Source organism: Passer domesticus, chromosome 7, assembly GCF_036417665.1.
Source record: "Passer domesticus isolate bPasDom1 chromosome 7, bPasDom1.hap1, whole genome shotgun sequence".
Classification (NCBI taxonomy): Eukaryota; Metazoa; Chordata; class Aves; order Passeriformes; family Passeridae; genus Passer; species Passer domesticus.
The window spans coordinates 50,617,453-50,633,501 of NC_087480.1; the positions used below are offsets into that span (position 1 = coordinate 50,617,453).

Below are 16,049 nucleotides of genomic sequence, written 5' to 3' on the forward strand. Positions count from 1 at the left end.
GCTGCTGTATACCTGACTATATTAGGTAGGTGTTCAAATACATACAACAGTTCCCTTGATTTTTTGCTTCTTTGGCCCAGTGCAGTAGTAAGCTGAAAATCAGACTCTGTAGTCCAATATTTTATTTGCATTCTGAGAACAGCAGTGAGGCCAAATTGTCTCAAGTATGACTGCTCTGCACTCACACCTTTATGCATTTTTACCCAGTGTGGCTAGTTTTTGAACGAGGGTCTCAGAGCAGATAGAGGGGGCCTTGAGAACACTTTGCACTCTGCTGCAGCCACAAACAGCATCTGTGTGTGTTGGCACTCCAGTCCCACATCTGCAGCAACCATGCTTGATGTGACTGGTCTGGGCAAGACACAAATGCAACTCTGCTCTAACCAAACTGGAGCAGTTAGTCACCCTCTCACAGGACCCTGCACAGCAGGGTCTGAAGAGTCCCACTAATTAATTGGTCCTTGTCCACTAAATTCTTATGCACCTCTTTGAGAAAATTCCCCTATGGATTTCTGGCAAATTAATAACAGCTAGCTATTCATACACAGAAACTTGTGTGTCTTTAATGCACCACAGTACTTCAGTTCTGCAGGATCTTAATGTGATCATGAAGAAGTAGGTGCATTAGGCATTCATTTGATTCTCTTGGCAAATATAATTTTTAGCTACAGTGAAGGATCTTACCCCAATGCTGAGCATGCCGATTTTCAGCCCTTAATAAATGAGATTCATTTTTCCAAACACATCCATCATCTCAGTTACTCAACTTGTTACCTTATTTTTTAAGAAGTCATTCAAATATCACTTAAACTCATCTCTATCAGTTACTTTTCAATGTTCTTAACAATTTCTCAAAAAGTCAAGTATGACTAGAAGAGATGATAATGATTTCTCACAAAGCTGAAGGTTAGGGTACATTCTGCCGAGATTAACACAACTGCAGTTGTAGAAATGCATCTTCAAGGGTTGGGTTTTTTTCCAAGATAAGAGAGCGGTTTTTTTGCAGTCATATCTTGAGCATATGGTTCAATTTATCTTAATGTATTTTCATTTCTGCTTTTTCAGGTAACACTTTATTGTCAGGGATTCCGATTGCCATTCACTCTGCCCTCAGGCCCATCTCCAGCTTACGAGACTCGAGATATCACTGCCTGGAATTTATTTCCTGAAATAGCTTCACAAATAGCACAAGAAGATCAATGTAAATGTTACTTATATGTTTGTCTCATGAATAAGCAATGTGTGTAGATCCATACTCTGCCATGGCTGGGCCTTGCCTTTCCTTCTAACGGTCTTATAGGGAAGCATAGCATGCACCTGTAGCCCTGCTTCCAGCAGTTCTTTCCCTCTCAGAGAAGCAGGTTTTTAGCAGGTGAATGAAGAGGCTTCAAACTGCTGTAAACATTCAGAGTTTGGGAATCACTCAGTCTTCAAGGACTGGAGGTTGTCTTTTGCCCCTCCTGAGAAGGTGCCAGCTCTGCATTGAGAGGCATCAGGTGATGGGCACGAGAGTCCATATATTTTCTGTCCAGTTTATTTTATTCAGAAAGGAGCCATGTGAATCTCTCCTGGTTGGTGTCTAGCACTCCTGTGGGAAATGGGGACTTTTTATCACAGTTTGTTACGGCACCCAGTTTCTCAAGAATTTTGTATGCTTTAGTCCCTGTTAGCTTGAGTTTTGGGTTTGGCATGCAATCAAAATCAATACCAGTAAAATCTACAGCGGGTAGTTATTCTGTAGTGTTCTCATGTCCTTACAGACTCTGGCTTCTGCCAAGGAGGTGAAGTTTTCTTCCTGTTTGCTGGGTAGCTCAATCTCATAGAGATGTCTTTCAGTACTTTCAGTTGCTTGTTTCACAGCAACACATACAGTGGTCACATCTGCCATTTCTTTATGGTTTTGTTTTGCAGCCACATGTGAAATCAGGGAGAGAGATTTCAAAACATTTGATCGCGCAAGCTATTCATATTCTTTCAATAAAAGCTGCAACCTGGTGGTGGTTCAAGACTGTACTGAACATCCAAAATTCATCATTACTACAAGAAAGGCTGATCCTCAATCTTTCTCAAGAGAGGTTCACATAAATACAACAACAGCGTAAGTGTGGTTTATACTGAGGCTTAGAAATTAGGTACAAAGTTTCTCAGGGAATCATTCTGGGAGTGGGAGATATCCAGTTTCTAGCTGAAACTGGCTTTCAAGGAGACATATGGGGAAAGACAGAATTTCCAGAAAGAATCCTCGTGTGAGGCTCTATGGTGTAGTTGCTCTTCTTTTGAGTTCCACAGCCACTTGTTCACTAAGTCCCCATGCCATCTTTTCTTTAAAGGTTGAATATTAAAGCCCACAGTCCCAATGAATTCTGCGCTTTGGAAAGAAAACTGCTTGTTCATCCATTCAAATTCAGCTAGTCACAAATATCTATACTTTTCACATTTTAAATTAAACACTAATTCATCCTCTTTTATTTTTGTTTTTTTCTGAAGGAACATCACAATCTGTCCTGCCTCAAATTCGTCTCTCCTTGTGGCATGCAATGAAGAACAAGTTATATCACACAGTGGAGGTTCTGAGTATGAAAAAGGTAAGCTGTGATACCCAGTTTTCCAGGACTGACCTGGGAACTAAATATCAAGACTTTATAAAGTTCGCAGAAAAATCTCAGTGTAAAGAAAACACAAGTGGAATTAATTTAAAAAGAAAACTAAAAGACTACTTTTTAAAGTTTTGTAGTGACTTATGTTCATGTTTCCTACAGTACATACACTCTTACTTTCCTCCAGCATAACTGACAGGTGAATAGAGACCTTTCTTATCATATACCCAGCTTGGTGCTTGTTTGGAAAAAAAATTATGTTATAGTCACAGAGAGATGCTTTAGTTCAGACATTTTAGCTAGAGCACCACCACTGTCATTATCATTTCTAAATTTAGCACACTGGATACAGAAGTCAGTTACAATATAGATAACAGCAGTAGAATATTTTTGAAAATATATTATTTCTTCTATTTTTGTTTTTCCTTTCTACTTAAATATACATATTTAACTGTAGCAACAAAATTATCATTGTGAAGGAAAACACATTGTGGTGGGTTTTGTGTTATATAGTTTCTCCATTAATTTAAGATGATCACTGTATGATTCACCACCTTTTAACAGGCAATGTTAAAATTTATAAAAATGGGAAAACAGTTACCGTGGAAGTTCCAGCACTCGGACTGAAGGAGGTGACTTATGATGGTGTAAATCTTAAGGTACTGCACTTGTTTTCAAGGTTACTCCTTTCTTTTCTGCCTGGTGCCTTGCCAGTGTGACAGACTAACACTTCAGCATTCGCTACAAAGATGTGCTATTTTGCAGGTTACGGTTGCTTCGTGGATGAGAGGAAAGACCTGTGGAGTTTGTGGTAATAATGACAGAGAAAAGGAAAATGAGCTCCTCATGCCAAACCATAGGCTGGCACACAGCTGTTCTGCATTTGTTCATTCATGGGTATTGCTGGAAGAAACCTGCTCTGGTGGTGAGTGGATCTGGAAAAATTCTATGCTTGGATAAATTATTATTTCACTTTTCCTCTGCCAAGAGCTAGAAAATATTTTTTTTAAGCAGTAGATACCTTTACTTAGAAATTTCAATAACCATGTGTATCCATTTTAACTTTATTAACCACTGACTGTTTAAAACAATGCTTGTGAATATAGAGAATATATACTCCAGCAAAAGTCTTTGTCTCATGTGCAATTCAATGTCAAATAATTAATTTTGATTTCTTACACCGAGTAGCTTTTTTCTTGAGAGACAAAATCAGCCCTAATCTTGCTCCCACTGAAAAAAAAAGTGTGATTTTCACCATTGTATCAAAACAGTTTCAGCTGCTGTCTGCAGACTTAATTTCACCACACAAGATGCAGACTATGTAAACAGTGTCAGATCCTACATTCATGTAAATTTCCAAAGTGCAAAAAAAATTCATTTTTGTTCTGCACCATGTGAGGGTGCAATCTCAGGAAAATATTTAGAACTATTCCTACAGTAAAGAGCTTCGTCTCACACGTAGCTGGAAAAACAATGTTAGACTCCCATAATATCAATACAGTTTTGTTTGGTAGGTCTCCATTTACCTTGGACCTGAAATAATTTTATTGAAGTTAATGGTTGCTTTCTCCTTGACTTCATTGGCAGCAGAATTATATTTGTTTGTCAGGAAACAGTCGTAGCTGGGATCCTGTTAAGTTACATTATACCTTTCTAGTGAGATAATTGCAGCATTATAAAAATCATCCAATACAAAAATTATCCTTGTTGTTATTAAATAAATACTGCCCTTTTTTTATCCATTCACTACGGTTGACATTTTTCCTAATGCAATGAAGTAGCCATTGTGCTTGCAGTATCTATTCTTAATAGCTTTCAGACATGAGAGGTTATTTTCTGTGTATTATGTAGTTCTAAAAAACTAAGTATACATGATTCCATTTGGGTTCTATTGTGCAATTAGATTTTAAAAATAGCTCCCCTTTCAGGCTCTTTCCTCAACTTATTATTGTCCTATCTTGATAACCTGGCTGCTGTGAAAATGGTTTGTCAGATACCTGTGTTTTAATAAAAGCTGAAGAGAAAATATGGACCTTTATTATTGCAAGGATCGATTGGGATTTATTTCTATAATTTTAACTACCTTTCCTTTTCCTCTTAGGGTGCAAGCTGCAGCGCAGTTATGTGAGGCTGAATCGAAATCCTACTATTGATGGTGAGGAATCTACGTGCTACTCTGTTGACCCAGTACTGAAATGTATGAAAGACTGTACTCCAATCGAAAAAGCTTCAGTAAAGGTTGGCTTCCACTGCTTCCCAAAAGGTACAGTATTTTTCTCCCTCTGTGTGTCACATACTGCAGGAGCTGTCAGAGCACTCGAAAGAACAAAACACAGCACAGCCGTGCACAGACCTGTATTGCTCCGGCTCCTCTCTGAGCTGCTGTTTTTAATCCCATTAGTATTTGCTATAACTGCTGACAGTGCTGGCCAGCTAAAAGCTAGCTTAGGTGATGGCAGGTAGCATCATCTGAGAAAAACATTTGAGGAGGTAAAAGGGGCAGCAGCGATCAATAAAATCACAAAATAAAATTTGTCATGTCTTCAGGATCTCCATGAAGTTGAGATAAGAAACACTGAGTCCTTTTATGTACATTACAGCCTGCAATTTTGTGTGGACCAGGGCAGGCAAGGCAATTGAAAGTCAGTCAGGTAGTGTGACATGAGTGCTGTAATTAGACTGCCATGCTATGCCACTGTGCAATACATCAGCAAAACCACATTGCTGGAAGTTTCTGTAGATTATTCCAGAAAATGGTTTGGTTTTTAAGGTATTTTATACACATATACTCATGCCCCAGATTAAAAAAAAAAAAAAAAAAGAAAGAAGAAACAAAAAAACACAAACTTTTTCTCATTTCATTTATTCCAGGATATGAGGCACTGTCTAATAGACTTTCACACTGAAGTTATGTAATCATGAAAGGAGAATCCAGCCTGGAACCTACAAATATTTCTAGTGCATTCTTTCCTAAGTCTTTTAATTAATTACTTATATGGCTTACAGGGAAAGCTAACGTTAGGAAGTATATATTGAAGTGGTTTGTTCTCTGTTAACCATTGTTGGCCAAATCCATTGTTAGCTGAGATAATCCAGTGTAGTTTCACTGGAGCCAATGCACCTCTGTGTTGAGCAGTACTGGAAAGGACAGGTATTTTATGTCTGAATTTAAATGTGTGTGTAGGACTTTGCACTTTGCTTGTGTTATTAATATCTGCAATGTGCTGAATCAGCCCAGAAAAGCAGAGGGGATCTCTCAACCATAGTCAAATATCTGCAACAGCCTATTCAACAAGTAGCACAGAGAGAGTGTTAATAGTTTTCTGATGGCTCCCTGAGATGAGAATGGATGTGTTCTTTCATAAATAGAAAAACCCACCCTCTACAAAAAAATCCTTCAAAAATCTTGTTATATCCATGTTTAACAGATTTCTATTGTGTATCCAAGTCTGTATCTCTGAAATGTCATAACCCCAGACCACTCACTGTCTTAGAATATCAGGCATAATAAAGCTGTCTCTCACAAAACAGTTTGAGAAAAGAGGAAAATCAGAAAAAAAAGATGTTAGTTGTTGCAGCCAGTGCTGCTTTCAGAGCAACTGCAGGCTTCTCTTGTTCATTTACTGAAACTGAGAATGAGAAGTCTGCTTGCAATACTTCTAATCAAGACCTTATTTATTTAATTTGTATGTTTGTTTATTTATTTATTTGTCCTGAAGAGGGAGCAGAAAAAGAGGAGGAGAGGGAGGAGGAAGAAAAAGATTCCATTTATCATTCTTTAGCTTGCTAAATTGATTGCTTTTTCTTAGGCTAAAGATCAATAGGAATACAAGGCCAGCACTTAAAAACTACTCTTTTTCTTTGTCTAATGACTTGGAGAAGCAGTAGAAGTAATAGAAATCTTTTCCTTTCTAAATCTAGGAACATACATGCACACGACAAAGTACTTTTCCCAACTCTTTATATGAGAATTCAGACATAGTTTTCTGTTTCAAAATTGAAGGACCCCATCACTGTCACCAGTGGAGCAAGGATAAAATGAAGTACAAGAAAGCATAATTTCTCCTGTTGTCCTCAAATCAGCAAGACTGTAGCCTTAGGAACTTGACTGAGGCAGGCATCACTCCAAGTTTAAGTCCACATATAGGTTTATATTTCAAACATGCCACAAGTGTATCAGTTACATGGGGATCAGTTACTCAGCCATGATCCAGTTTGCAAGGAAATAATTTCCTACATGGATATGAATGTGCTCAGACCCATAGTGTGCCAAGAGTAAGAGACATAATGTATATATGAAACAGAATTCAGACATTTTATAATATTTCTCATTTCACAGCCTGAAAATATAATATACATTTTTAAAAGCATCTCCAACATCTTTCTTGGAAATAATAATAAAGTTGTCCACTTTATTATGCAAAACCTGCGCTTAATGTTGGACAGTAATTTAGTCATGGAGCATGGTAACCTTTCAGAAGCTAAGTGACTGATACAACTTGAATTCATACAGCAGTGTCCATATTTCCCTGTGATGAGGGATGGCATGTTATATATGTACTGTCCAACTAAGGAATAAAACAAATGGAAGTAAAATTATGAAAGCTTTACACATTCTCATTATACAAACTTAATCTAAATGGATATCCTAATATTCTTCCAATGCAATAATAAACCTCCAACTAGCTGGGAATATTTATTGGGAGGATGAATATCATTATTCCATTTAGATTATTTCAGCATTAAGAATATGGCTTATTCAAGCTGATGTTGATAAAGCAGTGTGGTAAGGTTAATACTGCAACTGACAGTGCTCTGCCAGATTTCACAATATATAGGAAACTTTAATTAGAAGTTTATGAACCTCTGAAAATTCTCCAAAGGGCTTACCCTTCAGAAATGAACTTCGACAAATAGTCAGCAGAAATACCCAGTATATGCAGCACTAACAGAAGTGATTGCTGACGTGGATTGGTACGTGGTGGTCTTGCACTGACAGGGGCTACCTCCAGCACATTCACAGTGTCCTTTTGTCTTTGTGCTTCATGAAATGTAATTCATTTTGGTTTTAGGGAAGTAATACAGTAATTATATCATGGATGAAAATCCTGTTCCAAGTCAATGAGTCAGATGTCAGTCGTGAGGGCAGGATTTCATTCTTTACTTGATTAGGGAGTTGACAGACATCAAAACAGTATTTCTTTGAAATGTGTTAATTTGCTTGATGTTAGTTAACAATGGCTTCACTCTTCTGACAGAAACTGCTGTAAGCCTGTTGGAATGGCAGAAAAGCAGCGATAAGAAATCTGCATCTGAAGATGTAGTGGAGTCTGTGGATGCTGACATTGATTGTACCTGCACTGGCAGCTGTAGTTAAGCTAAACGTTTTGGCATTGTGCTATAGACATACTACACAAATAATTGAATAGCTGGACAGATAAGAAGGGAACATAATAGCTGTAGTAAAATATTAAGAAAGGTGCTTGAAGAAAGTAAGTCTACTGCAAAGTCAAATGCATTATGTACAGTCTGCACTGCTTAATAAATATGTTCATTAAATGAGTATTCATGTGGTCTCTCTTTATTTTTCCCTATCAACAAAACAATCAGGCCAACTATAATATTATACAGAAATTCTGCTCCCTTTTATCTGCGATATAATTACAGCAGTCCGCTCTTAAAATTACGTTCACTAGGTGATGAAAGGAAAACATGATTATGGCTACTGCTAACATTCCATTGTGCAAAGAATTTCATATTTAGCATACTAAAGACACAGTAAGCATTTGTTTTCTTTTATGTTTTCTGGTAAAGAGCAACGTCTGTTCCTGGAACCATTCTGCAAAAAAAAATATATTTTACTCCCAGCAAGACCATTAGCCTTAGTACATTCTACAAAGGAATGAATTGGACTGCTAGACTCCCACTGTAGCTTTCCAGAGAGCTATAGTGTGTGACACAGTCCCCATTTTCATTTAAATTTCAATGGATGTGCTGTTGCTTCATGAACTAACTAAAAGTGTGAATAGGAACTTTCTTTTTCCTTTACCATCTCCTATTGTATATTTATGAAAATGATGGCTTCAAAAACTTCAGGGAACAATAATACATCAAGTAGCATTCCAAATACTCTGAAAAGCAATATATAGAAAGATATGTAAGATCAATAGCATCATAAAGCTAAAATAAAATACAAGCAGGACAGTCAGATTGTGTTTAACCAGTGAAGAGTCAATCTGCTAGCTTTCATTGTGCAGAAAGGTAATTCCCTCCCACCCCAGGGGACCAGGAATAGGAGGCACCTTCAAACCCCCAAGCAATGGCACAATATCTCTTCACCCTGTGTCACAAATCAGCCGTGCACTGAACCATGGTATGTTTTCCATAGCAGTCAATAGCAGCCAACACACTCTTCCAAGGGAAGCCTTAGAGTGGGCGAGGTACAGCTGAACCCAAACCCTGGCAGGAAACTGCCATTAAAGAAAATACTTTTCTTTCTAACTAAAAACTGATCTATCAGAAAGATGATTGAAGACTAAATAGTTGAACAATTACAGCATAACACTTCACAGGGCTTTTCTTTCAAGAGTAGAAGCATGAGTAATGTAAGGAGGTTCTCCTTTTACTTTCTCTCGAGTTGCAGCTTGCCACTAGCTTTCAGAAAAGGCCCAGTTTTTCTCCATGTACAGCCATAACATCACTTCCAGAATAAGCCATTTCGAATTTGTTCAAGCCAGATGCCTGATGCATACTCTGGGACAAGGGTATTCGCCTCTGCCCCAAGCCTGTCTCCTGGAGATAACCTACAAAGGCAAAAGGCAATTACCTGCCTCTTTCTCCTCCCCAGCCTTAATTCTTCTATGTATTGTATTTATTTGAGAATATATGCAAATAGCCAGTGCTCTTTTCAACAGCTTTTTTCCATGCATGTATCCTCAAACTAAGATCAGTAACATGAATTCTTGCCCTGTGTTTTTATTTGTAATAAAGCATTCACAAATTGTACAAAAGCTGTGCTTTCTTAACTCATCAGAAGTGCTAGATTGCAAAACAGATAGCCTCCAGCAAGAGGGGAGATGAAGAATATTGTGTTCCACTTTCCCTTAAAATCACACTAGTCTTACACCTGGAGAGCTCTTTTCTTGCTGGTATTGTTTTCACCGTGGCTTATGGGAGATTTGACATTGACTTTCATAGGATCAGACTGTCATCTTTAATCCAACACCTCTCTCTTTAATCCCCTTGTTTACAAAAGAGAAACTTTTGCCAGTCAACCACTTCAGATAAGACAATGGTAGTAGGGGGAGAAGAAAAATGAAGTTTCATGCTCAACTACTAAAACTAAGGGGTTTAGTAATAGCCAAGAGCCATTAGTAAGAGAAGAAATTCTGCTCCTGGGGCAGGGAATTCACTCACCATCACCCCAGCAGCACTGCAGCCTGAGCTGGGGTGCAGGCTCCACCCGGGGAAACCAGTCTCTGCTAAAGCCCAGGCACAGACCTTGCTCTGCTCTGCACAGGGCATGGGTGGGACACAGCTCCCATTTCCACTTCCAAGGGGCAGCTTTCCTTTCTGGCCAACTCCTGTTCATTAGTGCCCTCTTGCTGAGACAGCTGAATGCCTTTGACTGCCTGAAAAGCTTCTCTGCAGCTGTAAAATCACAATGTAATGAACGTTAGAAAAACCTGAGGTTGGTAGTGTGCACAGCAAAGCAAAAGACTTAGAACCAGCTCATTTTGCCAAAGGAATTAAGAACATTAGCAGTACAAGTGTGAAAAAGCCCTTCTGGAATTTCTAATGCACCACACAGACATTTCCAACCCATCTGGGAGAATATCTGCAGTCCAGATTTAAACCTCATTTGGAAATCATGCCTGTCCTATCTTATAAAGCAAGCCAAAGCTATGTACCCAACTGAGTATTAAAATGTGTACTACGCAGACTGAGCTTTTATGCATTCCACTTTTCATTCCTAGTGCTTCTCAACTGTATGTATTAATGAATTCTGGACTTTACTGCAGTAACCAAGTAATATAATCTTGCAATTATGGTACTCTAGTATTGTTTTTTTTTTTAAGTGTCAGAAAAAAGATGCAGACCTAAGCATAGCCAGCCTTGCATCCTAATCCTGCCCTTGCAGCTCTGTAATGTGGTTTTGCATGAGGCTGGGAACTTCTGTGTCTCATTTTCTGCATCAGAAAGATATGACTGCTTACCTACTTGATGGAGTCAGAAATGCTTATGAATTTATAGTCCCATATGTCTTTTGCAAGTTCTTCAGTGATTCTAGAAATGAAAAGTAAATTTTTCCACTAGATCTCCTAACCACATGAGTATATTTTATTGCTAAGTTGGAGGTTTTCATTTTCAGATTCATCCAACTGTAAAATAACTATACATTTGGAAAAAATCAAAACAATATACTTAATCTGTTCACGGTCAGCTTTGGTTAAACCTTAGTGGATTATTCCTAAAAGCCTAGAATTGGATGGTGCTATTACAGACAGATAGGCAAAAAGGCTTTTGGAGACACAGCCTTTTGTATCCTAGACAAAGACAACAAACATTTTGTCCATCAGACCTGGCTCTTTTGATTCACTAATTTTAAATGACACAGTGACTCTCAGGAAAGCAGGATCATTCTGCTCCAGAGAAAGAAGCTGCAGCGTGATAGGAAAGGACAAAACCACTAATACCAGACCCTTCCTGGAAATGAAATGCCAGCTCCGCAGCGTGAGCATTAAAAAAAAAAGCATCTTCAATTCTAACTCCACTGAAGCCAATGGTTAAACTCAACAGAGCCAGGCTTTTACTCAGCATGTTTGAATGAGTTATTAAATGAACTTTAGTTGTCCCTAAAAATAAATGTACTGTGCGGATCTAAGTGCAGCTGATGAATAAGAAACCTCAGGAATCCAGCAAATACAGTAGTTAGGGCTAAAACCAGAGACAGCTCAGAAGGTTGCAGGAGTAGCTATTAGTGGCCATCTGAGTTTTCGTCAAATCTCAAGGTCTCTCATGCCATCTACTGGCTTGTTTTATTTAGTTACAATGGCTTAAATGTTTTTCCTTGAGGTTTTTTTATCGGTCTGATATATTCCAGGTAGTTTTACATAAATTCCATTTAAGGTTTGGGGTGGGGTATTTTTCCCTCTATCTTCACACTTGATTACTATGTGATTTTTTTTTTTCCTGTGAGTACATTACAGTTTGGTACTATTCTGAATACAATATTTCACATTGTCCCCAGAGGAAAAAAGCATTGCATAAAACATTCTTATTTCTGGTATTGCTGGATAAGCAATAATTATACTGTAAGCAGTACTGGAAGAACAGTTTACTAAAAAATCCAAAGCTGTTCAAAAATAGTACTTACAGTGCATCCTGAATCAGTGTGAGAAGGCTGTTATTTTGGTACCTGGAAATGCTTAATGCACAGAAAAAATCTGGTTATCCCTCTTTTTTCATTTGCAGTTCACTTAGCTGTAATTCACAGCAAACACTTCTATGGCCTAATATTATTAAGTTGCCTTTCAGATGGGGTTTGATAAGCAGGAATTATCTCTATATATATATATCTGATCACAGAGCTTTCCCTTCATTATCTGTAGCCTGTCTCTTTCTGCAGTCCCAGTTTCCCTTCCCTATTTATGCATCCACTGGTCTGGTCAGGACACATGCAGGTACCTAACCTTCACATATCTTCTTAAGATTGACAAGAAAAAGTACCCCAACATTCCTCATAGACATGGTATGAAACAATATTTAAATGCCTAGTGTAACTGTGGTCATATCTGTCTCTTATGTGATTGAGAATTTACTCTAATTAGAGCTGTTTTGATGCTTTGGTTTTAGCCAGCTGATAAAAAAAGATAATTACAGAAACAAAAAATAAAACAGAGCCTAGAATTTGGGCTGAATAAGCTAACATCCTAGAATTCTACTCAGATTCCTTCTTCTGTGGCCAAAACATAACTAGTACTATTCAAGCTCTGATCATGATTTGGAGGATGATATACAGATTAGATTCACTATGGGCATAAGAGATTAACACAGGCTCAGGCTGGGGCTGGAACTGGCAGAGAAGTGCTTGTTTTACAGTGGCATTAACCTGCCTACATTACTGCAGACTCAATGCAGATACATCTCTGAATGATTCACCTTTGAGAAATAACACCACTTCCTTTTGATCTACACCATGAGTCACGGTGCCCCGTTTCCTCTGGCATTCTCTGTATTACAAGGCCTGACTTTCCTGTGTCTGGAGCACAGTGTTCATCCCAGAGCAATGTACTCACTTCCCTTATTAAGGAGAGTGGGGTCTGAGGCATCCTTCCCTCCAGCCCAATCCCTACCAAGGCTTCAATAGGAAATGCTGAAGATGTCATCATACATATCCCATTTCACAGGGCCTAGGCTCCCTGGGAACAGTTTCCATACCTGAAATCACCTTCTAGGCTTTGGCACATGGATTGCCCATTCTGAAACACAGCTGGGGAGAGTGGGCCAGGGATGGAGGCTCACATCACCAATGACTGCTCAACCTGTTAAATCAGTGAATGGAAAGAGGCATAAGCATAATCACAGGTGGAGTACAGAGGGAAGAGCAAGTTTTGTGACACTTTTCATATCATCTGTGTGAGAAGGGGCTGAGACCTGTGTATTTTCCACCATTTCTGAGCAAAGACAAGGCTGCTTTTTAGAATGCTGGAGAGCTCTACAGCTTGTGAAAATTAGGCAGTGAAAGACTTCACTATTTAAAGGTATAGAAGGTAGTATTAAGGATTTCAGTCTTGAGTAAAAGCACTTACATTGTATCTAAGTCTTTTTCTTTCCTCTGTGAAGCTGGGCATCAGTCTCTACAAAACTACAGCTTCACATTGGAAAATCCTAATGCAACCAAACTGAAATGCTCCAGAGGAATTAATTGGTGACCTTGCCTGACAGACCAAAATAAATCTGGCAGGCAGGCTGTCCCCTTTGCCAAGTGCTCAGATCCCCAGCTGCAGCCATACGGATTACACTGCTTCCCGGGCCGGGTAAGGCTGCCAGCTCGAGTCCAGCCAGCAGCCAGCTCCCCTGCGCTGCCTCCTGCCTTCAGCTTGGCTCTGCAGGCTCCTGAGCATGCCCAGGGCCAGCTGGTTAGCACCAGGCAGACAGGGAACCTGGCACTGCCCGCACCTCTTGGCCAGCTGGTGGATAGACAAAATGGATTGCTCCACTCATGAGCAGTTCTGGGATGCTGACATCCCCCTCGTGCGCAGAGCGAGCACAGTGTGACAGCCCCAAACTGCCCTGGGAAGCGGCTTCTTCCTGCAGCACCTGCAGGCTGCTCTCTGCCCCACCTTCTTCACTCAGGCAGGGGACAAAGGAGCTTTTCTGAAGTGCTGGATTAATTTATTTCATTTATATTTCTCAAAGATCTGAAGCTCAAAGCACAAAATTTTCGTGCATCCTTTGGTATCCCGTTTCAGCTTTCTCCTAACAAGCAGGCACAGACTGGCTGAATTAAAGGTCATGTTTTAGGTTATAGGCACAGGCAAAGCTCCGTGCTCTGTGTTCTACCAAATCTGCAGCTTTACATGAAAGAACACCTACAGACTAAACCCTGCCCTGGCCAAGCAGAATCATAGCTCAGATATACTATGGCTCTATATCATATCAATATAAATATAAAAATAATTAGGAAGGAGTTCTCATTTCTTACACAGCTACTATTATCAATTCTAGGTATAACTCCTTTATATTAAAAACGTTTGAATGTCACCTTCAGTCGCCTGCTGCCTCCAGGTCACCATGTTTTCAGCATGGTACCAAAGAGTAATTGAAATGTGTAAGTTTTTGCTCTTCCTGGGCTTGTTTCTCCTTAAAAGACTCACTTAAAAACAACTTTTTTAATTATTTATATATGCATCTGATTTGTTCTGAAATCAGTGATCAGGACTCTATGCCTGAATGGCTCCATAACAGCAATAGAAATATTTCCTCTAATTGTGTCCATCCCTTCACCATTGTTCCAGTCACCAAGTTCCCTTTTAACTGCAGCTCCATATGGAGCAGAAGAGACAAGCAGTGCCACAACAGCTTACATTTGCATAACCTCTGGGCTGGAGACAGTGTGAGATTTTCACAACTGCTAGCTGGAAATGTATTTGTTTAGCCAAGCTGCCAAAACTCATATTTTAGCTTGAGAAGTCTCTCATCCAATAAGGCTCTCATTACACTTCCACTGTTCTACAAGCACTTCATCCTAAGGCAATAAAGACGTAATAAATAGTGCTTTTTAAAAACCAATGGCCCTGAATCATAGGTATAAGGAATACAGAGGAGTGGGATCCCCAGAGTCAGCCCCTCAGGAAAATACCTGGTAATTTCCTCATTACATCATCCTTAAATATCAACCATTTCCCCTATAGTTGCACTAACACTGAAAACATGAGCCTTGCTGTTTTCCTCCACATCAACATGCACTTAAGGAAGAAAGGAAAAAAAAGTTTCTTCTGCTGCAAAAATGTTGATAGACCTTTTAAAACAATATATGAGAAATAAAATGTGTGGCAGAATCTGCCTTACTATTCTAATGTCTCAAGACTGAAAACTGCAATAATTTTTCTAAATGACAAACCAAGCACTTTTCTTGCTTGGTGATCACACAGCAATTTCACAGCTACTGGGTTTCATTACCCTCTTCCCTCCCCAGAAGATTCCCTTCCCATTAAAAGACCTTTCCTACTTTAAGTTCTTCTCTTTGCCTGAATTCTGCATTATGCTATTTGTAGGGCTTATTTCTCCCTTGTTAGTCAGCAAGCAGGGTTGTCAGGAAAGCACTACATAACCAAGTGTGTCTCAACAAGCTGAACAGATTCCTACAGCAAACCCTCAGGAAACCAAACTGCAGCTCCCTCTGCTCCTACCACCTGCTGCTGCATTTACCTTCTAGATAAGAGACTTGGTGATCTTCTCAATGGTTTTACCCTTGAGAGAATGGAGCAGCAGGAAATAGGTTTACTCACACTTCACCCTGACCTCTAGGTGAGAGGAGGCCTTCCCTGTACAGTTATATTCCCACAGCAGAAGCTGATAAATAGAACCACAAAACAAAGAACAGAGTTAAATAAAATCCTTTACTGAGGTTCTCTGCTCCTCTTGGCCACTTCCAGGGGTCCATCAGCTGCAAACTCACTGCCACTAGAGGGCAAACATGACCAAGCCGTTTAACAAAATAAATCCCTCTACATTAATATATAATAATTGTTTATTATGGCTGATTTTGTGAGAAGAAGCCTCTTTGCCTGCTTGTACCTTCAGAAAGGATACTGTGATAGTAACTTCTACCAGACACATGGATGTCAGACACACTAAAAATATTCATGGTTGGAACTCTCCCAAAACACACAGACACTTTATTACACATGTTCCTAAAAATTTATAACTGCAAGCAAGCAAAACACT

At 39.2% G+C, this 16,049-nt stretch overlaps 1 protein-coding gene and 1 long non-coding RNA gene across 7 annotated transcripts in view; one reads left to right on the plus strand and one right to left on the minus strand.

Annotated features, from left to right (window-relative positions):
- The window catches only part of LOC135305165 (vitellogenin-1-like), a 72,037-nt gene extending 63,877 nt beyond the window's left edge, over positions 1-8,160 (plus strand). Inside the window, exons 30-36 of one of the 4 annotated variants that reach the window (XM_064428529.1) lie at positions 1,066-1,201; positions 1,912-2,098; positions 2,488-2,585; positions 3,162-3,256; positions 3,363-3,522; positions 4,699-4,860; positions 7,856-8,160. In XM_064428529.1, the coding sequence (XP_064284599.1) occupies positions 1,066-1,201; positions 1,912-2,098; positions 2,488-2,585; positions 3,162-3,256; positions 3,363-3,522; positions 4,699-4,860; positions 7,856-7,974 (957 nt within the window). In that variant the 3' untranslated portion in view covers positions 7,975-8,160. Of the gene's footprint in view, positions 1-1,065; positions 1,202-1,911; positions 2,099-2,487; positions 2,586-3,161; positions 3,257-3,362; positions 3,523-4,698; positions 5,098-7,855 lie in introns of those variants that run through there. The other 3 variants (XM_064428531.1, XM_064428528.1, XM_064428527.1) reach the window with 3 other exon arrangements.
- Positions 7,943-16,049, minus strand: part of LOC135305166 (uncharacterized) — a 40,382-nt gene continuing 32,275 nt past the window's right edge. For 2 of the 3 annotated variants that reach the window (XR_010366443.1, XR_010366442.1), the window contains 4 exons: positions 13,038-13,141; positions 11,974-12,024; positions 10,814-10,883; positions 7,943-10,247 (listed from right to left, as the gene is read on the minus strand). This is a non-coding gene — a long non-coding RNA (uncharacterized LOC135305166). The remainder of the gene's footprint in view (positions 10,248-10,813; positions 10,884-11,973; positions 12,025-13,037; positions 13,142-16,049) is intronic. The other variant, XR_010366444.1, reaches the window with a different exon arrangement.